This window comes from Myotis lucifugus, unplaced genomic scaffold (assembly GCF_000147115.1).
Source record: "Myotis lucifugus unplaced genomic scaffold, Myoluc2.0 scaffold_4, whole genome shotgun sequence".
Taxonomy (NCBI): domain Eukaryota; kingdom Metazoa; phylum Chordata; class Mammalia; order Chiroptera; family Vespertilionidae; genus Myotis; species Myotis lucifugus.
In genome coordinates, this window is record NW_005871052.1 from 14,156,875 (window position 1) to 14,182,620 (window position 25,746).

Here is a 25,746-nt window from a genome sequence, read left to right on the forward strand (position 1 = left end):
ATGGGATATAAAATACAGCATAGGAAATATAGTCAGTAATCCTATATAATAAAAGCCTAATATGCTAAGTGTCCAGTCAATCGGTCGGCCATTCAACCAATCAAAGCATAATATGCTAATGATATGCTAAGGCCGCACAACTGCTCACTATGACATGCACTGACCACCAAGGGGCAGACAATCGACCAGTTTCTATGACGTGCACTGATCAACAGGGGGTAGATGGTCCAACCGGTAGGTTAGCTTGCTGCTGGGGTCCAGCCGATCAGGACTGGGTGAGACAGGCTGGACATGCCCTGGAGCCCTCCCATGGTCCCTCCCCGGCTGGCCAACCTCCCACGTCTTTCCCCTACCCCAATCGTGTACTGGTGGGGTCCCTTGGCCTGGCCTGCACCCTCTCGCAATCCTGGACCCCTCGGGGGATGTTGGAGAGCCAGTTTCAGGGGATCTGGCCTAAGCCAGCAGATGGGCATCCCCCGAGGGGTCCCAGACTGTGAGAGGGCACAGGCTGGGCTGAGGGACCCACCCCCATCCAGTGCACTGGGCCTCTAGTATTCTAAAAACTCTGTATGGTGTCAGATGGGTACTAGATTTTTTGGGATGATCACTTTGTAAGTTATATAAATGTCTAATCACGGGGTGTACACCTGAAACTAATATAATATTGTATGTCAACTATAATTGAAAAAAATTAAATTATTTAAAACTTAAAAATACAGTAAAATAAAATAATAAAGCCAGGCTGGCATGGCTCAGTGGTTGAGTGTTTTACCTATGAACCAGTCAGGGCACATGCCTGGGTTGTGGGATCAATCCCCATTAAGGACCATGCAGGAGGCAGCCGATCAATGATTCTCTCTCTCATCATTGATGTTTCTATTTCTTCCTTCCTCTCTCTGAAATCAATAAAAATATATTAAAAAATAAAATTAAGAGGTATGCTTGACACAATAAAGCAAATCATCTTAAGCTCAAAAATAATCAATTGGCCATTTTGATGTGGATCTATTTCTGCACTCTATATTCTGTCTATCCCTTCACTAATAATCACTATCTTCATTACTGTAGTGTTATACTGTTTTAAGATCAGATAGTATGATTCTTCCAATTTATTATTTTTCAAAATTTTTAGCTGTTGTAGTTCTTTTGTTTTTCTACATCAATTTTGTCTGTCTAAAAACTCCAGATAGGAGTTTTTAAATTAAACGTTTTCTTTTGAAAAAACTTTAGATCAATAGAAATTTTGCAAGAATCTACACTAATAAAAGGGTAATATGCTAATTAGACCAGACATCCATCCAGAGGTCCTTCCGGACAAAGCCATGGTTGTGGGGGCCAAGGCAGAGGTGGTTAGGGGCAATCAGGCCGGCAGGGGAGGGCAGTTGTGGGCGATCAGGCTGGCAGGGGAGCAGTTAGGGGGCGATCAGGCTGGCAAGCAGAGGTGGTTAAGGGCGGTCAGGCAGACAGGCAGGCAAGCGGTTAGGAGCCAGTGATCCCGGATTGAGAGAGGGATCAGGCCTAAACTGGCAGTCAGACATTCCCCGAGGGGTCCTGGACTGGAGAGGGTGCAGGTCGGGCTGAGGGACCCCCCCATGCACAAATTTCATGCACCAGGCCTCTAGTCTATATATATATAAAAGGCTAGTATGCTAAGTATCCGCCTGGGTAATGATGTCACGTAGCAACGCCCTGCTTCCTCTCGCTAGCAACTAACCTTCTTGGAGTTTCTTCAGCCCAGGAACACGACTTGCTTTATAGCCAGGTGGAAACATTTTACACTGGAACCAAATGTCTATGAAGTGGTTTCCCATGCCTCATCTCATTTGATCCTCACAGAAGTCCTGGAGTAGGTAGATAGGAGACTCAGTGGAATCCTATTTTCTTTTCATTAGCTGGAAAACGGAGATTTAGAAAGCTTAGAAACTTGACCTGACTGAAAAGAAGTAAGAAATAGACCTTGAAAATGACTTCAGGTTTTCTCACTGCGCAGAATATAGTCAAACACTGCTGCAGTTAAATATTTTACCCTTTGTTCTACCTGCATGATCTACAATAATAATCTGCTTTGTGTTGATATTTACTGCTGTGTTCCTGACAATTACCTGAAAGAGAAGTTGGGGTACTTCATTGGGCTGGAAAAAGTTTAGCTACATCAGAAAGCAGGTCTAATTAAGCAAGTTTATTCTATATCTATAAAAGGCTAAGTTGACTTGCACATGCATGATACATATAAAGCTCTCACTGACTCCAATCACACGTGTGTTTCCATCAGTCATTGTCAATTGTGACTTTGGTTGACACTTCTATTATAGAGAAAGGACGAACAACAATATTAAAATATTTCTTCTAATTAATTTCCTTTCAATGTGTATGAATTTGTGCACTGGGCCACTAGTATTTTAATAAAATCCCATATAACCTTCACCTAGATCTACCTCTTGTTAACATTTTACATTTGATTTATCTCTAAATATAAATGCATAGAAATATATATGTTTGTATTTGAGAGTACATTGCAGAGATGACAACACTTTGCCCCTAAATGCCTAACTGTGTATTTTCTAAAAACAAAGACATTCTCTTCCCTTATAACACCCACAGTACTATTATTAAATTTGGAAATTTTAATATTTATGCAAAATTCTTATCTAATACACTCTGCTGGGATTTTTACTTGAATTGCATTACATTTATAGATCAATTCGGGGAGAATTGACATCTTTACTATACTGAGTCTTCCAATTCATGAACACAGTATATCTCTAACTGTTTAGGTCTTTAAATGTATTCATTAATATTTGATAGTTTTCAGCCTACAAATACTGTAAAGGTTTTGTTAAATCTATTCATACATATTTCATTTTTTGGAAATATTGAAATGGTATTGTTTTTTAAGTTTCTATTATAAATTTTCAATTGTTCTCTGCTAGTATATCGAAATATAGTTAATTTTGTCTCCATTGTTTAAATTCTTTATTGTTTGAAGTATTACATATGCCTTCTTTCCCCCGCCCCCCCGCATTGACCTCTACCTGGCCACTCCCACCCCCCAGCACATGCCCTCACCCCCCTACTGTCTGTGTCCATTGGTTATGCTTATATGCATTGCATACATGCCCTCACCCCCTTACTGTCTATATCCATTGGTTATGCTTATATGCATTGCATACAAGTCCTCTTACCCCCCCACCCCCCCACACACACCCTCCCCTGCCTTCCCTCTGTGGTTTGACAGTCTGTTTGATGCTTCTGTGTCTCTGGACCTATTTTTGTTCATCAGTTTATGTTGTTTATTATATTCCACAAATGCATGAGATCATGTGATATTTCTCTTTTCCTGACTGGCTTATTTTGCTTAGCATAATGCTCTCCAGGTCCATCCATGCTGATGCGAATGAGTTCTTTCTTTTTACAGCAGCATAGTATTCCATCATGTAGATGTACCACAGGTTTCTAATACACTCATCTGCTGATGGGCACTTAGGCTGTTCCCAAATCTTAGCTATTGTAAATTGTTCTGCTGGGAACATAGGGGTACATATATCCTTTCTGATTGGTTTTTCTGATTTCTTTTTTATATGTTATCTTGTATCCTGTCATTTTGCTCACCTGATTTGCTAGTTCTTGGGAGGGTTTTTTGTTTTTGTTTTTAGTAAATTCCTTGGGATTTTCTACACAATCATATTATCTATGAATTAAGACAGTTTTAGATTTTTTTCAATCTTCATGCTTTTCTATATATTTTTTTCTTCTTGCCCTATTGCCATTGCTAGTGTGATGTTGAATGTATATGGTGGGAGTGGACATCTTGCTTTGCTCCCAATCTGAGGAAGAAAGCTTTAAATCTTTCACCATTAGCATAATGTTAACTCTAGGGTTTGTTTGGTTTTTTTGTAGATGGTCGTTATCAAGTTGAGGAAGTTTCCTTCTATTCCTAGTTTACTGTGAGTGTTTATCATGATTGAAGTTGATGTCTGTCAACTGCTTTTTCTACATCAGTTTATATAATCATGTGTTTTTTCTTTCTTGGATAGTTAATAGTTTACATTGATTAATTTTCAAATATTTACACTTGCATTCCTTTTGATGAGGATTTTTGCATTTATATTCATGAGGAATAGTGGTCTATAGGTTTTTTGTGTACTGTTTTTGTCTGGCCTTGTTATCACGGTTTCACCTCATAAGAGAGTTGGCAAGTGTTCCTTCCTCCTCTATTTTCCAGATAAGATTGTGTAGAATCCGTGATATATATTCTTTAAATTGTTTGGTGGAATCCATTTACGCCTGCAGATTTCTGTTTTGGAAAGTTTTTAACCTTCTATAATTAATATTTAATTTAATTTAATTAGTAGTTATAGATTACCTATTTTATCTAGGGTGGGTTTTGGTTAGTGGTTTTTGAGAAAGTCTCCAAATACCATTGCTGATTTGTCTATTTTTCTTTTCAGTTCTGTCAGTTGTTGTTTCATATATATTGAAGCTCTATTGTTAGGTGCATACAGTTAGGATAGCTATGTCTTCTTGGTAAATTGACCCTTTTATCATTATGTAATATACCTCTTTATCTCTGGTACTGACTTTCTTAAACCTGTACAGCCTCAAATTACAAAGGATTACTAACTTAAGTTAAAGATGGTACCAATATGAATCTAAGTGTGTCCTCTCTTCAAATCATCTCTGATTCATCTTACTTGCTCACTTTCCCCATATAGTAATAGCCAAAATTTACTGTATACTCATTATGTAAAACTGTTTTACATGCATATTTTATTTAAACTTCGTACATACCTCATTAGGACAGTAATTCTCATTTTGTGGATGAGTAACTCAGGCTAAGAGAGGTTAAATAACCACCTGAGGTCACATAGCTAGCTTGTGGGGAAACCAGAGTTGAGAACACAAAGTGTCTTATTCCAGAGACTGTACCTTTAACCATTAAGCTGTTGTTACTGCTTCCTGTCAGTTCTGTCTTCCAAACATCTTTCAAATTATCCTATTTTCCGCCTCCATGCTACTACCTGGTCCAAACCTCCATCACCTATCTCCCAGATGACTGCTACTATTCCTAAGTAGGCCTTGTGCTTCCATTTGAGCCATGACACAGCAGCAAGCTGAATAAAAATCAGAGTCTGTCCCCCTGCAGCATATAATCAAAAATGGCTGGCTTACCAGAGGCATTTCTGTGGCTTTGTGATTACTTAGTAGATCTAAATTAACTATAGATATCATAAGCTGTGGGAATAAATGCTGATTTAATAATTCAACAACTAACATGGCTTCCCATGACTTTTAGGATCAAGTCCAGTCTTATGACCTTGGTTTCAAAGGCCCTCCGTGATGGAGCCCCAGCCACCCCCTTGTTCTCTGCATTCCACCATCCTGTTCTGTCCGTTCTTTCAACTCATTCTGCTCTCAAGCCTCTGGGCTTCTGTGAAAGTTGTTCCTTTTACCTAGAAGATTCTTTCCTCAGCTCTTTGCCTGACTAGTTGCTATTCATCTTTCAGACCTCGGGAAAAAATCTCAGTTTCAATATTTTGGAGCTGTTGTTGACTTCTCTCCCTTTCCAAAAACAAAACAAACAAACAAAAAAACTCTCCAATTCACCCTCCTGCCTCTGTCTCCATTGCTACTTCTTTGGTCCAGGACTTGATCTCCTCTGCTCTAGATTACAGTTGTGTGTCTACTCTTTGCCTGCTGGTCTCTTCCTCTCCAGTCCATTTTACATGCTACTGTCAGATAATTTTTTAAAGCACAGTCATAATGTCCTTTGCTTCCTCGGAAACCTTCAATGTTTTCCCACTGCTGACAGAATAAAGTCTGAACATGTTAGCTTGGCATTTAAGGCTCTCTATGGACTGTCCCCCCGCCCCCACTTTCCTAGCCTCATTTCTCAGTACCTTCATTCACACCCCTTATGCTTTAGCCCAGTATTCCTCAAAGTGTGGTCCCATACCACTGAAAGGACACTAGATGATGTGAGTTTGTGTATGGATAAAAAGTTATTTTAATATGTAATGAATAAAAGTGAATTCATGGCAGTGATATAAAGTTTCTTGTTGAAATATATAAATTTAGGTTACAGAAATGAACTAATTTGGAAAAATGTTCAGTAATAATAGCATAGGAGGTATTCAGCCATTGAAAGAACCAGAAGGTGGGATGTAAATGGCTGAAGTATGGGAAACAGGCTCAACTACCTTAGTTTACTCCTATTCCCTCAGCCCACCATGTAATTTCACATCTTTATGCCTTTGGAGATGCTGTTGTTATTCTGACTACCCTCTCCCCAACATTCTACCTATCAAAATTCTCCCAACCTTTAAGGCTTAGCTCACATGATACCTCTTTGGTGATATGTTTGCTGTGTCTCTAGTCAGAATTAAGGGCTTCCTCCTCCACATACCCACAGCACATTACTTATACTTCTACTTGCCCTGTTTGATTTTGCTGCTTATGTAGTTAGTAGCTTACATGTATGGCCCTTTCCCTACTACACAGTAAGATTCTTGAAAACAGCCATTAGCACAGTGCCAAGCAGGGGCAAGATGACTCATGATAAAATGTTACATTAAATTGTACTACTAGTAGAAGTTTGATTTCAAAATTCTCCAGGGGTAGGTGAAAACTAAGAGTAAGAGAAACCACCAAAACCCTTATTCCAAACAAGGAAAGGCCTTCTGAGGTTCCAGGGTGTGCATGTGTGTATAAGGCTATAGGCAATCAGTTATTTCCAGTGTAAAGCAAAGACCCACCATTCTAATCAAAGCCTTAAAACATCTAAGAACATGGCTGGTCTGTCCAAGATGAATTTCTGTGGTTTTGTAGTTACTTTTTGGATCCAAATTAACTATAGACCTAAGAATCTGTGGGAATCAAAGGTAATCTAATCATTCAACAAACATTGAATGAGCACACCTCATGTGAAATCTCTGTGCTAGAGGCCATGCAGACAGGTTTGGGGACTGGAAGGAGGATGGTGAAGAGAATAAATATGGAAATGATGAAAATAATTTAAGTATAGTCATTGATACCATGCACCCAGCATTTTAAATTAAGAAGCACTTAATGTACATTATCTCATTTAATCCTCTCATGACCCTGAGAGTAGATAATTTTATCATCTCTGTTTTACATATGAAGAAGCCAAGGCTGGGCCCTAACAGGTTTGGCTCAGTGGATAGAGCGTCAGTCTGCAGACTGAAGGGTCCCAGGTTTGATTCCAGTCAAGAGCATGTACCTTGGTTGCAGGCACATCCCCATTAGAGGGTGTGCAGGAGGCAGCTGATCGATGTTTCTCTCTCATTGATGTTTCTAACTCTCTATCCCTCTCCCTTCTTCCTGTAAAAAATCAATAAAATATATATATATTTTTAAAAGCCGAGGTTGGGAGAGGTCATGTACCTTCACTCCAAGCTTTGGGGGAGTAAGTGTAGTGTTTGTTGAGTCTTTATTATGTACCAAGAGCTATTTTAAGTACAATGTGTGTGTTAACTCATATTAACACATGTAGAAAATAAATTTCTTGCTTTCCAGAAATTCAGTCTAGTGGGGAAGACTGAACCATAAATAACAAATACATCCCAGAGAGTAAGAACTATGTAGTCAGAGCTCAAATGTCATTCTACGGGAACCTAAGGAAACGACTATTCCTTATTACTGGGGAATCAAGAAAGATTTCTTGTAGAAGGCAAGATTTAAGTTGAATTTTTGGAAGAAGAATAGAATTTTTACATACAGATTAGTGAAGGAAGAGCCTTCCATGCACAAGGAAAAAATTGAACAAAGGCCTGGAGGTAGAGGAGTCCAAAGCCCATGAGTAACACCATAACCTCCAAACTCAGGAAGCCATGGAATAGGAGATGAAGCTGGGAAAGAAGCTGGGTAGATTAGGCCTGTTGTTGAAGGGAATGAGACACCAGTAAAGATTATTAAGCAGAGGAGTGGTATGATCATATCTGTGTATCAGGAAAGTATTTTAGGCTAACTGTGGGAGCAAGAGAAACTGTAGGCTGGGAGATAAGCTAAGAGTTTCAGTGATTTAGATGAGAGGCAATGGGAACCTGAAATGGGTTGCTATTTACCAAACCATTTTGAAAGATAATATGGAGGAAAAATTTTCATGGTTTCGTGATTGATTGTATGTATGGGGTGAAGGAGAGGGATTAGTGAATAATGCTTTGAAGGGGCCTGTGGGAATGCTGGCACTATATCAAAGTCTCTATTTGCCTAATTTTCTAAGATCTAGTTAATGCTAATTTCTATAACAGAAGGAAAGAAAATGAATATCTACTAAGGATTTTCTTGCTTCTTTGATTTTTGGAATGGTCTTCAAAGGCAGGTATTATGCTCTGTTTCTACAATGGTGGAGGGTGAATGACTTGCTCAAAGTCACATAGAAAACAATAGTGACTTACTTGTACAGGGTCACATAGCAAGTAAGTGGCAGACCTGGTCTGTGTGACTTCCAAGACAATGATCTGTTTTGTAGTATCAGAAACTAGAAACATAAATAATGTATATTTATGAAAAATAATTTTAGAAAAAGAAACTAGAGAAAGAAGACAGGCACACACACACACACACACACACACACACACCCACACAGATGTTCAGGAGAGGAAAAAAAGAACAAGAGGTGGACTTAAAGGTCTCTACTGAGGAATCAGAAATCTGGAAGAATTGTCAATTTAGTGTCAAGCCTGGTATTATGAGAAATATAATAATGACAAGACATGGCTGGCTCCTGTTCTCATGGAGTTTATTGGGTAGAAGGGGACAACAAATATAAAGGCTGCTACCCAACCTGTTTGTACAAAGTACTCTGGACTTTCGGAGTTGATGTAGTCTCAGGCTGTCTGGGAAACATTGCAGAGAAGCTGTGACTTAAGCAATATCTGAAAGGAGGGGTTGTCCATGGATAATCCAGGAAGAGTAATCAGGGCATTTCCAGTGGAGGAAATAGAGCAGAGGTGAAGCAGTGGGAGAGTACCATTTGTGTTTGTTTTGTGAATAGATTGCCTGGAAGACAAGCTTCCAGGGGAAGAGTAGGAGGATGAGCTGGTATAGGGAGCCAGAGAGTGGAGGAGGGCCTTGAATGTCCAAGCTAACACATGTGTGCTTCATCGAGTAGGCAATGGGAAACCGCTGACTATTTTTGAGCAAGAGAGGGCTATAATTAAACATGCTTTTGAAAGACTCTTCTGGGAGCAGGCAGTGGAGTAGATTGGAGAGGGTGGAGAGTAGAGAATAGAGGGCTAGGAAAGAGAATATTGTAACATTTTAGGTAGATGGTGATATAAGCCCAGAAAAGAAGAGACAGATTGAAAGCCACCTTTTATATAGGAGCTGGCCTTCAGAGGGCTCTCAGGGCTGTTGCCTAATTCTAAGGGTCATGAGTATTTGTATTCCACATCTCCCTCAAACAGTTTTTTAATTCTTTTCTTCTCACTCCTTCCCTCCCTCCTTCTTATCTCTTTGCCTTTTTCTTCCCCTTTTCCATTTTTCCTTGCCCATCACTTCCAGTAATGCTCAGTAATTAGCCATGATTCTGAACATCAGTTGGGAAGGAGAAGCACTGAGAGATGCTCTGAGCAAGACAGAGGAATCAAGAAAAGAGGGTGAGAAAGAAGATAGAAATTAGGAAGGAAGGAAGGAAGGAAGGAAGGAAAGAAGGAAGGGAGGGAGGAAGAGAGGGAGGGGGAAGAAGGGAGGGAGGGAAAGGGGAAAAGAGGGAGGAAGAAAGAATGTAAGAGAGGGAGGGAGGGGAGGAAGGAGGGGAGGAGGGAGGGAGGAAGGAGAGGATGGAGGAAGGACAATTTTTTTTTGTATGAAGCATTTACTGTGGACCAGGCTAGAGGATGGAGATACTGAGGTATAAAGGGGTTACAGTACTTGTCTGAAGTCACACAGCTAATTGTTTTATCCAAGTCTGACAAACTCCAGAACCCACATCCTGTTCATCATGCCACACTGCTTTCCTTTCCTGCCTTCCCTGATCCTCTCAACTTAGTGTAATAACTTATTTTTTGAAACCTTAATATCAATTTGTTGTGGCTCTTTCTTTCACTTACCACAGTCTGTCCTACATTGTAGTGACTTGTGCATATGTCCAGCACTAACACATAAAATGAACAATGGTGAACAATGGTGGAATGAGTGATTGGTTTATCTTTGTTATTAGATAGTAGGGGCATAGACAGCCAAGGTCTTATAATTAGTATTTTCTCTATTACTGCTGAACTGATTTGAGGATCTCTTAGGTACTTCTGTGCACATAACAACTGTTAGATGCTATGGCTACCTTGGTAACCTCCAACACTCAGGATTTGTGTTGTAATTTCTAGCATAATTACTAAAAGAATAGAAACAGAATGTATAATACCTAAACTAGTAGAGGAAGATAATTGGAATGATAAAGATAATCAACTGGAAAAGAGTCAAGACAAATGACCAACAAGCATATGAAAAGATGATCAAAAACACTGATCATTAATGAGAGGAGAAACCAAGATGGCGGCATAGGTAAACACCGGAAATTGCTGCCTCGCACAACCACTTCAAAAATACAACTAAAAGACAAAACGGACATCATCCAGAACCACAGGAAGGCTGGCTGAGTGGAAATTCTACAACTAGAAGGAAAGAGAAAAGCACACTGAGACTCAGAGGAGGTGCGGAAGTAAAGTGCAGAGGTACAGAGGCACACGTGGAAAGGACTGGCAACTGAGGACACGGTTGTCTTTTTCAATCAGGAGGGAGTCTCAAGCTCCTGATTGCTCTGAACTCCAATTCCGGGCGAGTCTTTGGGGACCCAGACTCATATGGGGAGAAACTGGACTGTCTGGCATCGGTCAGAACTCAAGGGCGGCTTTCTCTCAGAGGTGCTTGCAGCGATTACCAGGACACTGAGACGCAGGGCCTCTTAGGGTAGGACTGAGGATCAACCATAGCTGTTTGCTCTGCCCTGTTGATTCCCTGAGACCCCGCCCCACCCAAGCTGTGTGCAGAGGCTTTTGCATATGAAGGGCCTGGCCCTTTGCAATCTGAAAATTACCTAACAGACTACAGCTGGGTCAGAGAGACCCAGAACATCCAAAAGAAGGCCCAAGGCCCTACAGAAGCTTGCATTGCTTCACAGCTGGGCCTCATCTGGGCACCTCCAAATCCCAAACAAAGAAGAGGAATCTGCAGATCTCTACATAGCTCCTGCTGGGTAGCCTCAGGCAGAGGCTAAATTAGCACCTCCTTAGAGATCCAAGAGCCAGTGTACCCAGTGGTCAGAGTGGGACCATCCAGATTACAACTCCTCAGATCCATAAGGGACACACTCAGGGGGCAGACTCAGTGAGCACCAAAGCCCCACTGAAGCAAGTCTTGCCCCAGAAGGGTGTCTCCAGCACAGAAGTTCTCCCACTGAAGACACAGCTGATTCTCACAGCCAATTGGCCTGGAGGTCAATTCCTCCCAGTGATACTTACAACAATCAAGGATTAACTACAACAAGACTGTGCACAAAGTCCACAAAGGGGTGCACCAGGAGTGTCCACCTCAGGTAATTGGGGAGGCTGAGCCACTGGGCCCTATAGGACACCTAGCACAGAAAGCCACTCTATCAACACAGGGGAGCATAAAAAATGTGGAGACAAAGAAACAGGTCACAAAGGACAGAAATGGAGGAAAGCAAACTACTGGATATAGAGTTCAAAACCACACTTATAAGGTTTTTCAAGAACTTTCTAGAAACCACCGATAAATTTAGTGAGACCCTCAAGAAATCTAGATACCCACTCATTCATGGATAATAAAGACCATTATAAACTTATGAACAAAAATAGATACAGAGGCAGAGCTGCCTGGAACAGACTGTCAAAGTACAGCGGGAAGGTCGGGGAGGGTGGGGGGGGAGTAGGGGGGGTAAGAGATCAACCGAAGGACTTGTATGCATGCATATAAGCATAACCAATGGACATAAGACACTGGGGGGTAGGGGAGGCCAGGGGATTGTCAAGGGCGGGGGAAAAAAGGAGACATATGTAATATCCTTTGTAAGACTTTAAGCAATAAAACAATTAAAAAAAAGAGATGCTTAAAAAAAAAAAAGAAATCTAGTTAGACCCTCAAGGATATGAACAAGGACCAACTAGAAATTAAGCATACACTGACTGAAATAAAGAATATTATACAGAGTTCCAACAGCAGACTAGAGGATAGCAAGAATCAAGTCAAAGATTTGAAATACGAAGAAGCAAAAAACACCCAACTGGAAAAACAAAAAGAAAAAAAGAATCCAAAAATATGAACATAGTGTAAGGAGCCTCTGGGACAACTTCAAGCGTACCAACATCCGAATTATAGGGGTGCCAGAAGAAGAGAGAGAGCAAGATATTGAAAACCTATTTGAAGAAATAATGACAGAAAACTTCCCCTACCTGGTGAAAGAAATAGACTTACAAGTCCAAGAAGCGCAGAGAACCCCAAACAAGAGGAATCCAAAGAGGACCACACCAAGACACATCATCATTAAAATGCCAAGAGCAAAAGACAAAGAGAGAATCTTAAAAGCAGCAAGAGAAAGACAGTCAGTTACCTACAAGGGAGTACCCATATGACTGTCAGCTGATTTCTCAACAGAAACTATGCAGGCCAGAAGGGAGTGGCAAGAAATATTCAAAGTGATGAATAGCAAGAACCTACAACCTAGATTACTTTACCCAGCAAAGCTATCATTCAGAATTGAAGGTCAGATAAAGAGCTTCACAGATAAGAAAAAGCTAAAGGACTTCATCACCACCAAACCAGTATTATATGAAATGCTGAAAGGTATCCTTTTAGAAGAGGAAGAAGAAGAAAAAGGTAAAGATACAAATTATGAACAACAAATACACATCTATCAACAAGTGAATCTAAAAATCAAGTGAATAAATAATCTGATGAACAGAATAAACTGGTGAATATAATAGAATCAGGGGCATAGAAAGGGAGTGGACTGACTATTCTCGGGGGAGAAAAGGGGTGTGGGGGGTGCGGGAAGAGACTGGACAAAAATCATACACCTATGGATGAGGACAGTGGGGGGGGGTAAGGGCAGAGGGTGGGGTGGGAACCGGGTGGAGGGGAGCTATGGGGTGGAGGGGGAAGAGGAACAACTGTAATAATCTGAAAAATAAAGATTTAATTTAAAAAACACTAATCATTAGAAAAATGCAAATTAAAACCACAAGGAGATATCATCTCACATTCATTAAGATGGTTACTATAACAAAGAAAATAAAGAAGTGTTGGCAAGGATGTGGAGAAATTCAAACTCTTGTGCACTGTTGGCGGGAATGTAAAATGGTGCAGCTGCTGTGGAAAATAGTATAGCAGTTCTTAAAAATTTGTAAATGGAATTACCATATGACCCAGCAATTCCACTTCTGGGTATATATCCAAAATAATTAAAATCATGTCTCACAGAGATATTGAACACCCATGTTCACAGCAGCACTATTCACAATAGCCAAGAAATGGTAGCAGCCCAAGCGTCCATCTATAGAAGAATGGATAAACAAAATGTGATATTTACAGACAATGGAATATTATTTAGGGTTAAAAAGGAAAGAAATCTTGTCACATACTATAACATGGATGAATCTTGAAGACATTATGTTAAATGAAATAAGCCAGTCACAAAAGAACAAATAGTGTACCAGTATGAGACCACTTATATGAAGTACCAGTGTAGTCAAATTCACAGAGACAGAAACTAGAAGGCTGGTTGCCAGGGGCCAGGAGGAGGCAAGAATGGGGATTGTTGTTTAATGGGTACAGAGTTTCAGGTTTGCATGAAGAAGTTCTAGTGATGGATGGTGGTGATGGTTGCACAACATTGTGAATGTACTTAATGTCATTGAATTGTACACTTAAAAATGGTTAAGGTGGTAGATTTTATGTTATGTATATTTAACAGGATTTTTAAAAACTTTAAAAAATGCAGGTGAAAGAAAACATTCACATTTATTATTAGTGTTTTTACATAAGACACATCAATGCCATCATTTGTCCCTGACATCCTCAGTCCACTTCTCCAGCTCTTTCAGGATGACTAGAAGCTGGTGAGATTGGGGGTGGGCATTACCAGGAAGTGAGCTCTCACCTTCTTGGACCCTTACATATTCAGCGTTGGATATGCCTTCTACCCTATTCCTGTCCAGAGACAGTGTCCCTTGAGAGGGGACAGGAAGAGAGAAAAAAATCTTAAGAATAAACCATTTAAAGAAACATCAATCCTAAATGACTCACTAGATCAAATGGACTTAATTGACATCTTCAGAACATTTCACCCCAAAGCCACGGAATATACGTTCTTCTCAAGTGCACACGGGACATTTTTAAAAATAGACCACATATTGGGTCATAAGCAAAGTCTTCAGAAATTCAAGAAGATTGAAATCATCTCAAGCATTTTCTCAGACCACAATGGCATAATATTAGAAATCAATTATAATAAAAACAATCCAAAAAATTCAAACACTTGGAAGCTGAAAAGCATGTTATTTAACAATGATTGGGTTACCAAAGAGATCAAGAAGAAATTAAAAACATCCTGGAAACTAATGACAATAAAAACACAACAATCCAAAATCTATGGGACACAATGAAAGCAGTTCTGAGAGGGAAGTTTATAGCTCTACAGGCCTACCTCAAAAAAACAAGAAAAAATGATAGTAAATCATCTAACTTTACAACTCAAAGAATTAGAAAGAGAGAAACAAGAAAAGCCCAGAGTGAGCAGAAGGAAGGAGATAATAAAGATTGGAGCAGAAATAAATGACATAGAGACAAAAAAAAAAAAACAATACAAAAGATCAATGAAACCAAGAGCTGGTTCTTTGAAAGGATAAACAAGATTGATGAACCTCTAGCCAGGCTCACCAGGAAGCAAAGAGAGAGGACCCAAATAAACAAAATCAGAAATGAAAGAGGCAAAATAACAACAGACCCCACAGAAATTCAAAGAATTGTTAAAAAATACAATGAACAACTCTACTCTAATAAACCAGACAACCTGGAGGAAATGGACATATTCCTAGAAAAATACAATCTCCAAAACTCAATCTGGAAGATTCTAAAAATCTCAATAGGCCAATAACTATGGAAGAAATTGAAGCAGTCATCAAAAAGCTCCCAGCAAACAAAAGCCCGGGGCCAGACGGCTTCACAGGGGAGTTTTACGAAACATTCAAGGAAGAACTAAAACCTATCCTCCTCAGACTATACCAAAAAATTCAAGAGGAAGGAACACTTCCCAGCTCATTCTATGAAGCCAGCATCACCCTAATACCAAAACCATACAGAGACAACACAATGAAAGAGAATTATAAGCCAATATCCCTCATGAACATAGATGGCAAAATACTCAACAAAATTCTAGCAAATCGGATCCAGCAATACATCAGAAAGATCATACACCATGACCAAGTAGGATTTATCCTGGGGATGCAAGGATGGTACAATATCTGCAAATCAATAAACGTGATACATCACATAAACAAATTGAAAGAAAAAAACCACATGGTCATATCAATTGATGCAGAAAAAGCATTCGACAAAATTTAACACCCATTTTTGATAAAAACTCTCAGCAAGGTGGGAATAGAAGGATCATACCTCAATATAATCAAAGCCATATAGGACAAGCCCACAGCCAACATCAACTCAATGGGCAAAACTTAAAACCATTTCCCCTAAGAACAGGAACAAGACAGGGATGCCCCCTCTCACCACTCCTGTTCAACATAGTACTGGGAGTACTAGCCATTGCGATCAGACAAGAAGAAGAAATAAAAGGCATCAAAATTGGAAAAGAAGAAGTAAAACTGTCCTTATTTGCAGATGACATGATACTGTACATAGAAAACCCTAAAGACTCCATCAAAAAATTATTAGACTTAATAAATGAATTTGGCAATGTAGCAGGATACAAAATTAATACCAAGAAATCTAAGGCATTTCTTTACACCAATAGTGAACTTACAGAAAGGGAGACTAAAAAAGCAATCCCATTTACCATAGCAACAAAAAAAATTAAGATACCTAGGAATAAACTTAACTAAGGAGGTAAAAGACTTATATGCAAAAAACTACAGGACACTGAAAAAAGAGATAGAGGAAGACATAAACAGATGGAAGAACATACCGTGTTCATGGATTGGTAGAATCAACATCATCAAAATGTCCATACTACCCAAAGCAATCTATAGATTCAATGCAATCCCCATTAAATTACCAATGGCATATTTCACAGATCTAGAACGAACGTTTCAAAAATTCATCTGGAATAAAATAAGACCTCGAATAGCTGCAGCAATCCTGAGAAAGAAGAACAAAGTAGGAGGGATCTCAATACCAGATATCAAGCTGATTACAAAGCCACTGTTCTCAAAACAGCCTGGTACTGGCACAAGAACAGACATACAGATCAATGGAATAGAATAGAGAGCCCAGAAATCGATCCAAACCACTATGCCCAATTAATATTCGACAAAGGAGGCAAGAGCATACAATGGAGTCAAGACAGTCTCTTCAATAAATGGGGTTGGGAAAATTGGACAGATACATGCAAAAAGATGAAACTAGACCACCCACTCACACCATACACAAAAATAAACTCAAAATGGATAAAAGACTTAAACGTAAGACTGGAAACCATAAAAATACTAGAGGAATCCACAGGCAGCGAAATCGCAAATATCTGCCGAAGGAATTTCTTCTCTGATACTGCTCCTAGGGCAATGGAAACTAAAGAGAAAATAAACAAATGGGACTACATCAAAATAAAAAGCTTTTGCACAGCAAAGGAAACCATCAACAAAACAACAAGAAAGCCCACTGCATGGGAGAACATATTTGCCAATGTTATCACCAATAAGGGTTAATCTACAACATTTATAGGGAACTCATGCAACTCAACAAAAGGAAGATAAACAACCCAATCAAAAAATGGGCAACAGACCTAAATAGACACTTTTCGAAAGAGGACATACAGAAGGCCAAAAGACATATGAAAACATGCTCAAAGTCACTAATTATATGAGAGATGCAAATCAAAATGACAATGCGGTACCATCTCACATCTGTCAGAATGGCTATCATCAACAAATCAACAAACGACAAGTACTGCTGAGAAAAAGGAACCCTCGTGCACTGCTGGTGGGAATGCAGACTGGTGCAGCCACTGTGGAGAACAGTATGGAGTTTCCTCAAAAAACTAAAAATGAAACTCCCATTTGACGCAGTGATCCAACTTCTAGGAATATATCCCAAGAAAATAGAAACACCAATTAGAAAGGATATATGCACCCCTATGTTCATAGCAGCACAATTCACCATAGCTAAGATTTGGAAACAGCCTAAGTGCCCATCAGTAGATGAGTGGATTAAAAAACTGTGGTACACGCCCTACCCGGTTTGGCTCAGTGGATAGAGCGTCGGCCTGCGGACTGAAGGGTCCCAGGTTGGATTCCGGTCAAGGGCATGTACCTTGGTTGCGGGCACATCACCAGTAAGGGGTGTGCAAGAGGCAGCTGATCGATGTTTCTCTCTCATTGATGTTTCTAATTCTCTATCCCTCTCCCTTCCTCTCTGTAAAAAATCAATAAAATATATTTAAAAGAAACTGTGGTACATCTATACAATGGAATACTAAGCTGCGGTAAAAAAGGAGTTCTTACCATTTGCAACTGCATGGATGGAACTGGAGGGTATTATGCTAAGTGAAATAAGCCAGTCAGAGAAAGATAAATATCACATGATCTCACTCATTTATGGAGGATAATGAACAACGTAAACTGATGAACAAAAACAGATCCAGAGACAGAGAAGCACCGATCAGTCTGTCAAACCTCAGAGGGAAGGTAGGGGAAGGTGGGGGTAAGGGGGAGAGATCAACCAAAGGACTTATATGCAAGCATATAAGCCTAACCAATGGACATAGACAACAGGGGGTGGTGAGGGCATGATTGGGGGGGATGGGGGGGTAATGTGGAGATAAAGACACATATGTAATAACTTAATCAATAAAAATTTTTTTTAAAAAAGAATAAACCATTTTCTGGGAGAAAAGTGAGAACATTTTCTTGAGGACGGCTCCCCAGATGAGCCAGAACAATCTGGGCCCTTGTGTCAAATACCATACAAAAGCTTTCTGTGGTGGGACAGACCTCACACCTAGAAGGGCCAGCTCACACAGCTCTTTCTCTTTTGACCTTCTCTTCCTGCTCTCTTTGTCCCATCTTTCTGGGATCCAGACTTGAAATGGTGGCTGCCATCACAATGCCAAGTCTCTTAGGACATTCCTGTACCCCTCACTTTCCTAGCTAAGGGCTGGAACTTATCAAAGGGGTCTTTTTGAGGACGTTAAGATGAATACAAAGGAAAACAAGAAGAAAATATGAAACACTAGAAACAAATACATTTACAGAAAAAGTGCTTCCTTCTCTTATTACCAGAGTCAAGCCATTGATGGACTTGATTTAACTACAATAAGGCTCAATAAGTTTTCATCTTTGGGGGGTGATGGGACCCTTTGGCAGTCCAGTGAAGCCTATGGACCCTTCTCTGAATAATATTTTTAATGTACAAAATAAAATACAGATTTACGAAGGAAACTCAACATATTAAAGCATAGTTATCAAAACATTACAAAAAAGTGACATAGTAACATTGGCTTCTTGATTTATGCATTAAATAACCATACCTAACGGTAGTTCAAATATCTATAAGAATTTTGAAACAGTCATGAGCATAAATGAAATGTCTGCAGCAACTGGCATATGATTTGCACATCTCTGCGATGTCTGTTACTAACACATTCACAGGTACTGCTAACACTTCTGTGGTTTGTTGCTTACACTCATCAATTCTATTTGAAATTAGTGAAAATAAAGAGGCAATTTTTTTCCATCCAAATTCAAAGTGGCCCAACCCCCAATTCGAGGTCCTGGTTTAGAACCTCTGCTCTAAGGGGTCATACAGCCAGCTGTCCATGGATTGGAATAGGCTGCCTCCTTCTTGTCTCATCCTTCAGGATGACATTTCTCCCTGTCCAGTTTCCAAGCTTGCCCTTTAATTGGCTGCCCACAAAGTCCTGGTTTCTGGCTGAGAGTCCACTGAACAATTGGCTTTTTCTCAAAATTCTGTATAACGAGTTACTCAGGAAACCCTGAGATTTTTCAGAATTCTCTCACCATTACCTTATATTGGGAAATCATCTTACACCTACCTAGTAACACCAATGCTGCAAGCCACCACCACCTTTGCCCCAGTCTGTGAATCTGACTCTGAACTAGAGGGGGCAGTCTTGAGAAGGCTGGGGTGATCTTTAAACTAGAACAACTACAGCCTCATTCCTGGTCTTCACACCCCTCAGTTGGGAGGAGAGAAATCCAGTGAACTCAACAGTAGCCATATCTTGAGTGAGGAGGCACAGTCCTTCCCAGAGGGAGGGCACCAACCAAATGATCTCTTTGGAGCCCTCTTCATTTGTGGATTCCTGGCCTCTTTCTTAGCCTGTTTCCATGTGTTCTCTAGCTCTTGGGGTTCACTCACCTAAAAATATGTAGACTGGGAGCCACTGCAGAACTGAGAGGGTTTGGAGGATCTCCTGAAGATTCTGTCGGGAGAGGAAGGCCATGACCGTGGTGCTGTTCTCTTGTGGCAAGAAGCCCAAACGGAAGGCCAGCACCTCTAAAGCTGAGGTGCTTACAGGTGCTTTGCTTTAATCTGTTATCAGAGAGTCCCTTTAGCTGCTGGAGATTTTAGGGTTGACCTAAACTTTCCTCCAGTCTTCTCTGTTTCTCTGCCCCGCCCCAACTTCCTACACACATCAGATTTCAGATCCTACGAACTAATCTCCCTAATATACATATATCCTTTCTCCATGGGTGCTCAGTTGCAATGAGGCAGAAATGGCCTTGGGGTGGTTCTAGCTATGTGTGTGTGGGGAGGGAGTCCCTGATAAATTTGTGCAGAAAAAAGAATGGCTTAGGCCTCAAATAGGACCTCTGAAAGCAACCTGCTACCTTCCACTGCTTAAGAAAGGGGACCTAGGGACCACATTTGTTTCTGCCCTAGTAGCTACTCTTTGCCTCCTCCTGTCTCCTGCTGAGGGGTATTTTTCTGCATGGATATCTATACTTCTCAAATACCTTTTTGTGCCTCTATTCACAGAGTCTCTGTATCAGTGGTCAGACACCATATGATAGAGTGGGAAAAGCATTTCACAGAGAGCAAACCTAAGTTCCAGTTCTAGCTCCATTATGTTTTTCCTATGACACCTTTGGAAATTGCTCATCTCTCTACATCTCAGTTTGACCATTCACTGTTGGGAGGCAGTGTAGTGGTTAGGGGCATGGACTTCAGAGTCAGATAGCTGGGATTCAAATATCAGCTCTGCCACTTACAAATTGGTAAACCTTTGTGCCTTGGTTTCCCCTATCTGTAAAATGGCAATAATAATAATAATAATAATACCTACTTCATAGAGTTGTTCTGAGAATTAAATGAGTGAATGAATATGAAGTGCTTAGCACAGGGCCTGGCACACAATAGGCATTAAGTAAATGTTTCCGGTTACTATAATTTGTCTAGTTCAATTAATATCTATTGAATACCTACTAGGTTCCAGGGTAAGAGGCTTTCTCCTGCATACCAGCCTTTGCAAAATTAAAGATTGTCCCCAGGTCCCAGACTGCTGGATTCATTTTTTTCTTTAATTATTTATTGAGTGACTGCTGTTTGCTGTGCACTATTTCTGGTGCTGAGGATTCAGTGGGGAAGAAGATGGACATGATTCATGTCTTCACCGAACTTACAGTCTAGTGAAGGAGATAGACATTAAACAAAAAAACAAAAATCATGAAAATGTCTATACATTTGAATTTGTGATTGTGTCCTAAAAAAAGACTAGTATTCTCAGCGTAAGGCCTTGTGTATACAAGGTGTTAAAAACAAACAAACAACACTTTTGAATGTAATTAAAAGGGTTGCTAGGAAAATCAAATGCAAAAATGCTATCAAGTGTCCTGCAAGTGCAAGGAAATATTGATTCCTTAGCCTTCTCCAGGGAGGTAAGCAGAACTCTGTCTTTCTCTCCTCCCAACCCCCAACTCTGGCTTGGGCCCCCTGATTAGACTGACTAATACTACTCTTCAGAGTTGGGCTTAGACAACTTTTTTTGGTATGTTTGGCAGGGGAGTGCTTTCATTCTTCAATGTACCCTAGATGGCCACCTGACATGTTGCCCCTTTCTCCGTCCTTTTTTTTTTCTTTCCCCTAGCTGCAGTTCTTAAGCTGCTTCTTGGGGCTACTTGACCACATACACAATGAGATGTATTGGAGCATGTCTACTCAGAATTTGCAGGGGAGGAGGAAGAAAGGTAAGAGAGTCAGGCCTGGCTCTTCTAACAGAAAGCACAGATGTGAAGAGGGCTAGAGTATTCAGGATAAACAAGATCCCCAATGTTGATAGCTCTAAGTCGCCTTACAGATCAGGCCTCTACCCACTTCACTTTCAGATTGGTAAATGCAAGAGGCATAGAAAGGACTCAAGATTATACAGGACACCAGAGGCAGGGCAAGTACAGACCAATTTTTATTTCTGTTCCCCCAAACGTGTGGCTCAGGGCCTGATACAAAGTAGGCACTGAAGTAAAAGCTTGTGTAACAAATGAAGAAGATCTGGTCTCCTGGTTCTTTGAGTAAGAGTGACTGGCAGGGCTCGGCCCAGACTCGATTGGCCACCTTTTTTTTCTCCACTGAGCAGAGAGTGCTATTCGAGCTGCAGTTCTCTCTTAAAAAAAAATTTGTATTGATTGCAGAGAGGAAGGAGAAGAAGAGAGAGATAGAAACATCAATAATGAGAGAGAATCATTGAACAGCTGCCTCCTGCATATCCCACACTGGGAATTGTGCCTGCAACCTAGGCATGTGCCCTGACCAGGAATTGAACCATGACCTCCTGGTTCAGAGGTCGATGCTCAACTGCTGAGCCATGCTGGCCAGGCGAGCTTCAGTTCTCTTGAGCCAAATGGACAAGTGTAAAGTACCAGGGAGTATACAAAAAGCAGGAAGAAGAGAAGTAAGCCAGCAGACAAACCCTGAACAGCCAGCACTCATATGTCCCAATGACAATTCAACCAACCAGAAAGCAAAGACTTAGCTGCCTCAGAGAAAGCAGTACAAAGGAATGGTGGCCAAAAAGTACAAAAGGTCTGCCAATTCCATTCGCAAAAAATTAGGGCTGACATGATTCTAATCCTCAAGAAACTCACAGTCCAGCGTCCAAGGTAGACATAAACCCAGACACCTGTATGGGGAACCATGGAGTGAGCAGGTAAAAAGTAGCCACTAGCCCAAGGAGGTCTGGGCAGGCCTGATGGAGCAGGGGCTGCTGTAGTGAGCAGAAATGGTGCTGAGGATTCACAATGGCACAAAAGAGCAATCCAGGGTAGACTGCAATTAGTTTGCCAAACCAGAAAGAATGGGGAGTCTGGGTTAAGCTGGGAAGCTAAGAAGCTTCTAGGGAACAAGAGATTAACAAAAAAAAAGGACAAGAATGGAAGGAAAAGAAGGTCAAGGGGACCAGGGAGCTCAGGAGGAGTGGTGGAAGTGAGGGGAGCGGAGGAAAAAAAAGCAGTCCCAGGATTCTTCTTCCTGGATTCAAAGGTTCACCCCCAGCCTTCAGAATGAGTCATTTCCAGAAAGCTTTGGATAGCTGAGGTTTTGCCACAGTGTGTTTTCTTCTGATTCTCCTCCTCTGACATACTCTCATTTGGTCAGATGTTGCAACTACAGCTCAATTAAAAGCATTTGTGGTGAATCTATTTAATTCCAGGCACCAGGCTACATAGTCCTTTCATTCACCAAATGTCTATTGTGGGCCTACTAGTAATAGTAGGTATTATTCTAGGCTGCCTAGTTTTGTTCTAGGTTGGCAGTTGTGTGTGTGTGTGGTTGGTCATGGGGGCAGGTAGAGAGTGAAAGAAGTGCGTACATCATCAATACAAAGATTGGGGCAATCAGAGAATTACAAAGAAGACAAAGGGGAAGGCTAGTAGCTGTGTGACCTTAAACAAGACACTTCCCCTCTCTGAGTCTCAGTTTCCTCGTGTAGAAAAAGGGACTAGTCACATTTATTTGCTGTGAGGATTAGTGGTAATTTTTGAGATGCTCCTCTGGAGGTATCTGACACCCAGACACTGCTCTATAGGACTGGTATTGACCTGTGGGGAGGTGATATTTGCTATGGGCTCCAGCAGACAGAGAAATAGGGAACATGACCCTTCCTGTAGTGGCTCAATGGACACAAAAGTCTAAAGGTTTATTTTGGAACAGGAACTAGTTGAGTTTAACTGGAGCCTCAGTTTTGTGGAGGGAAGTAGGAAAAAAAGGCTGGAAATTGGTAAGTGGGGATATTTTTCTCAAAAATCTCTTATGTCTAGAGGTCAGCGGGTCTAGAATCAGTGAAAAATCAACCTAGGAGTGGTGGTTCGAGGAAGGGCCTGTGGTGGTAGAGGGTATGGTACAACTGGAAGTCACTGGGTCATTTCTCAGGGTAGGTAGGCCTGCAGCAGCAGGTGAGGGTGACCAACCATCTCTGTTTGCCAGGGACTGAGGAGTTGCCCAGAACACAGGATTTTTAATGCTAAAACCAGGATGATCTTGGGCAGACCAGGATAGCTGGTCCTCTAGTTCTGGTCCTTGCCACTATGTCCTGGACATCAACAGGTTGTTCCCCACTGGGATCCCTTCCTTTGGTCCCCATGCTGCTGCTAGAGGATCACTGTTACACACAGCTCTTTGCATCTTCCCTGTTTCAAAACCTCCAAAGTCTCCCATGGCCTCCACAATTAAGTTTGGACCCCAGAGCCTGGCACCCACAGCTGTGTCTACACTGGCTTCTGTCTTCCTTTAAAATCTCATTTCCAATCACTGTCACTCCGCACTAGATATATCCTCCTTCCCCAAACAGGAAGTGCCTTTTCCTATCCTGGACCTCTTCCCACAGTGGTCTCTTACCAGTCGGACCAACTCCTACCCAAGCTTCAAGGTTCAGTGAAAATGTCATTCCCTGCCCACTTTTCTCCTCTGGGTTCCTAAGACACATTAGACATACTTTTGGGACAGCCCATATGAGGGAGTTAGCTTGGAGCATAGACCCCAGCTCTAAACCCAGCTTCCAGGGCACTGCTTAGTAACAATTGGTATCTATATTTTGAACAGTCGGACTATTCACATTACTCAAAATTCAAGAGGGATGATAGGGAATTCTGTGAAAAATCTCCTTCTCACTCCTGGCCTCTAACAGCCAACACCCCTCCTTCTCCAGGGATATTTTATGCACACACAAGCAAATAATGTAATTTCCTTTGTTAAATGAATAAAGGAACAAAAAGTAAAAACCTGGAAATAATCCAAATCTTCAAAATCTGGGGCTGGCTAAGTAAGCCATTATACAGCAACATTATAAACTAACCTGCAGTCATTAAAATAGTTGTAAGGCAGACTCTGTAGTATATGATATGTTAAAAGCAAAATATAAAGCAGTCCCTGCTTTATATGTCCATTGAATGCACTTTGTAAAAATGTGTTCTCTTCAGTGTTAGCATGAAATGTCTGAGAAATGATTGCTGCTTTAAGGGGAGGGATTCTGGGTTTTCCTTTATGTAAAATTGTTTGAATTTGAAAAGAAAAAAGGGTGGATTATTGTGAACCTGCATTTTGAAGAAGTGTGATTCATGATGGGACTCATTCATTCAGTAATTCATTCCACAAACACTGAATGCTTGCTTTGTCAAAAGGAAGAAGGCATAAATAATGCTAAGCTTTTCAGGATGAATACTGAATAGGCAATGGGGGCCTAAGAAGCTCTGATGGAAAGAGAGGGGTGGGGAATGTGATGAGCTCATTTTGAGACTTGATTTTGAGTTAGGTTTCTTCACCACAAGGAGCTGTGTAGCAGATGATAGGATACAGGTGCGGGAGCTGAGCAGCAGGGTCAGGGCTAGTGCTTGCCCACTGTGCACATGTGGTCAGGAAGCCGGAGGTGGGCTGGAACTCACCCAGGGAGAAGGTAGACAAGGAAGGGAGAAGACAGGTTATGTAAAGCTGATGAGAAGTCTTCCTGTAACTGTCTCTGAACCAGGGCCAATGGCACCAAGGTAGCAGAGGTAATATCTGTCACTGAGTGTTGAAGGGTCTCATAGTTCAGGTAGAAACCCTTCCTCCCAGCCTCTGGCCCCCAAGCCTCATGCACTCATGGCCTGTGTCTGGTTTTAGTCACCTGTGAAGGCCTGGTGGACTTTGACTGGCTTAGAAACTTATAGGAACCCTTAAGTGAGACACTGTCATAAAGGATTTAAAAGATTTACTTGTACAGGAGATTAAAAATGACAGTGAAGTAAGTGGATGCTGCACAAACATGTCCCCAGGACCAAACTGGAATTACAAGTAAAATACAGAAAAACTCCCTAAATAACCAACTGAAGACTCGCTGGAGAGAACCATGATAAGCAAGGACAGAAAGGGGAGACTGCATAGAGACTGGTAGGAGGGGCAGAGGTTCGAAAGGGGTGGCAGGCTTCCACAGACAGCAACTGAAATTCCAGAGAGATATCTCAGCTATGGAGGGTTGCCACTGAGAACTCTGGGGTCTAATCCCCAAGCTGGGCCCTCAAGCAGAGACCACCAGAACTTAAAGGTTACCCA

General features: G+C 41.1%; 1 protein-coding gene across 1 annotated transcript in view; it reads right to left on the bottom strand.

Moving 5' to 3' along the window:
- Nucleotides 1–19,709, bottom strand: part of DGAT2L6 (diacylglycerol O-acyltransferase 2 like 6) — a 35,697-nt gene extending 15,988 nt beyond the window's left edge. Inside the window, exon 1 of the mRNA XM_006082909.3 lies at nt 19,588–19,709. Coding sequence (XP_006082971.1) covers nt 19,588–19,672 — 85 coding nt within the window. The 5' untranslated portion in view covers nt 19,673–19,709. The remainder of the gene's footprint in view (nt 1–19,587) is intronic.
- Between the last annotated feature and the right edge of the window lie 6,037 nt (nt 19,710–25,746).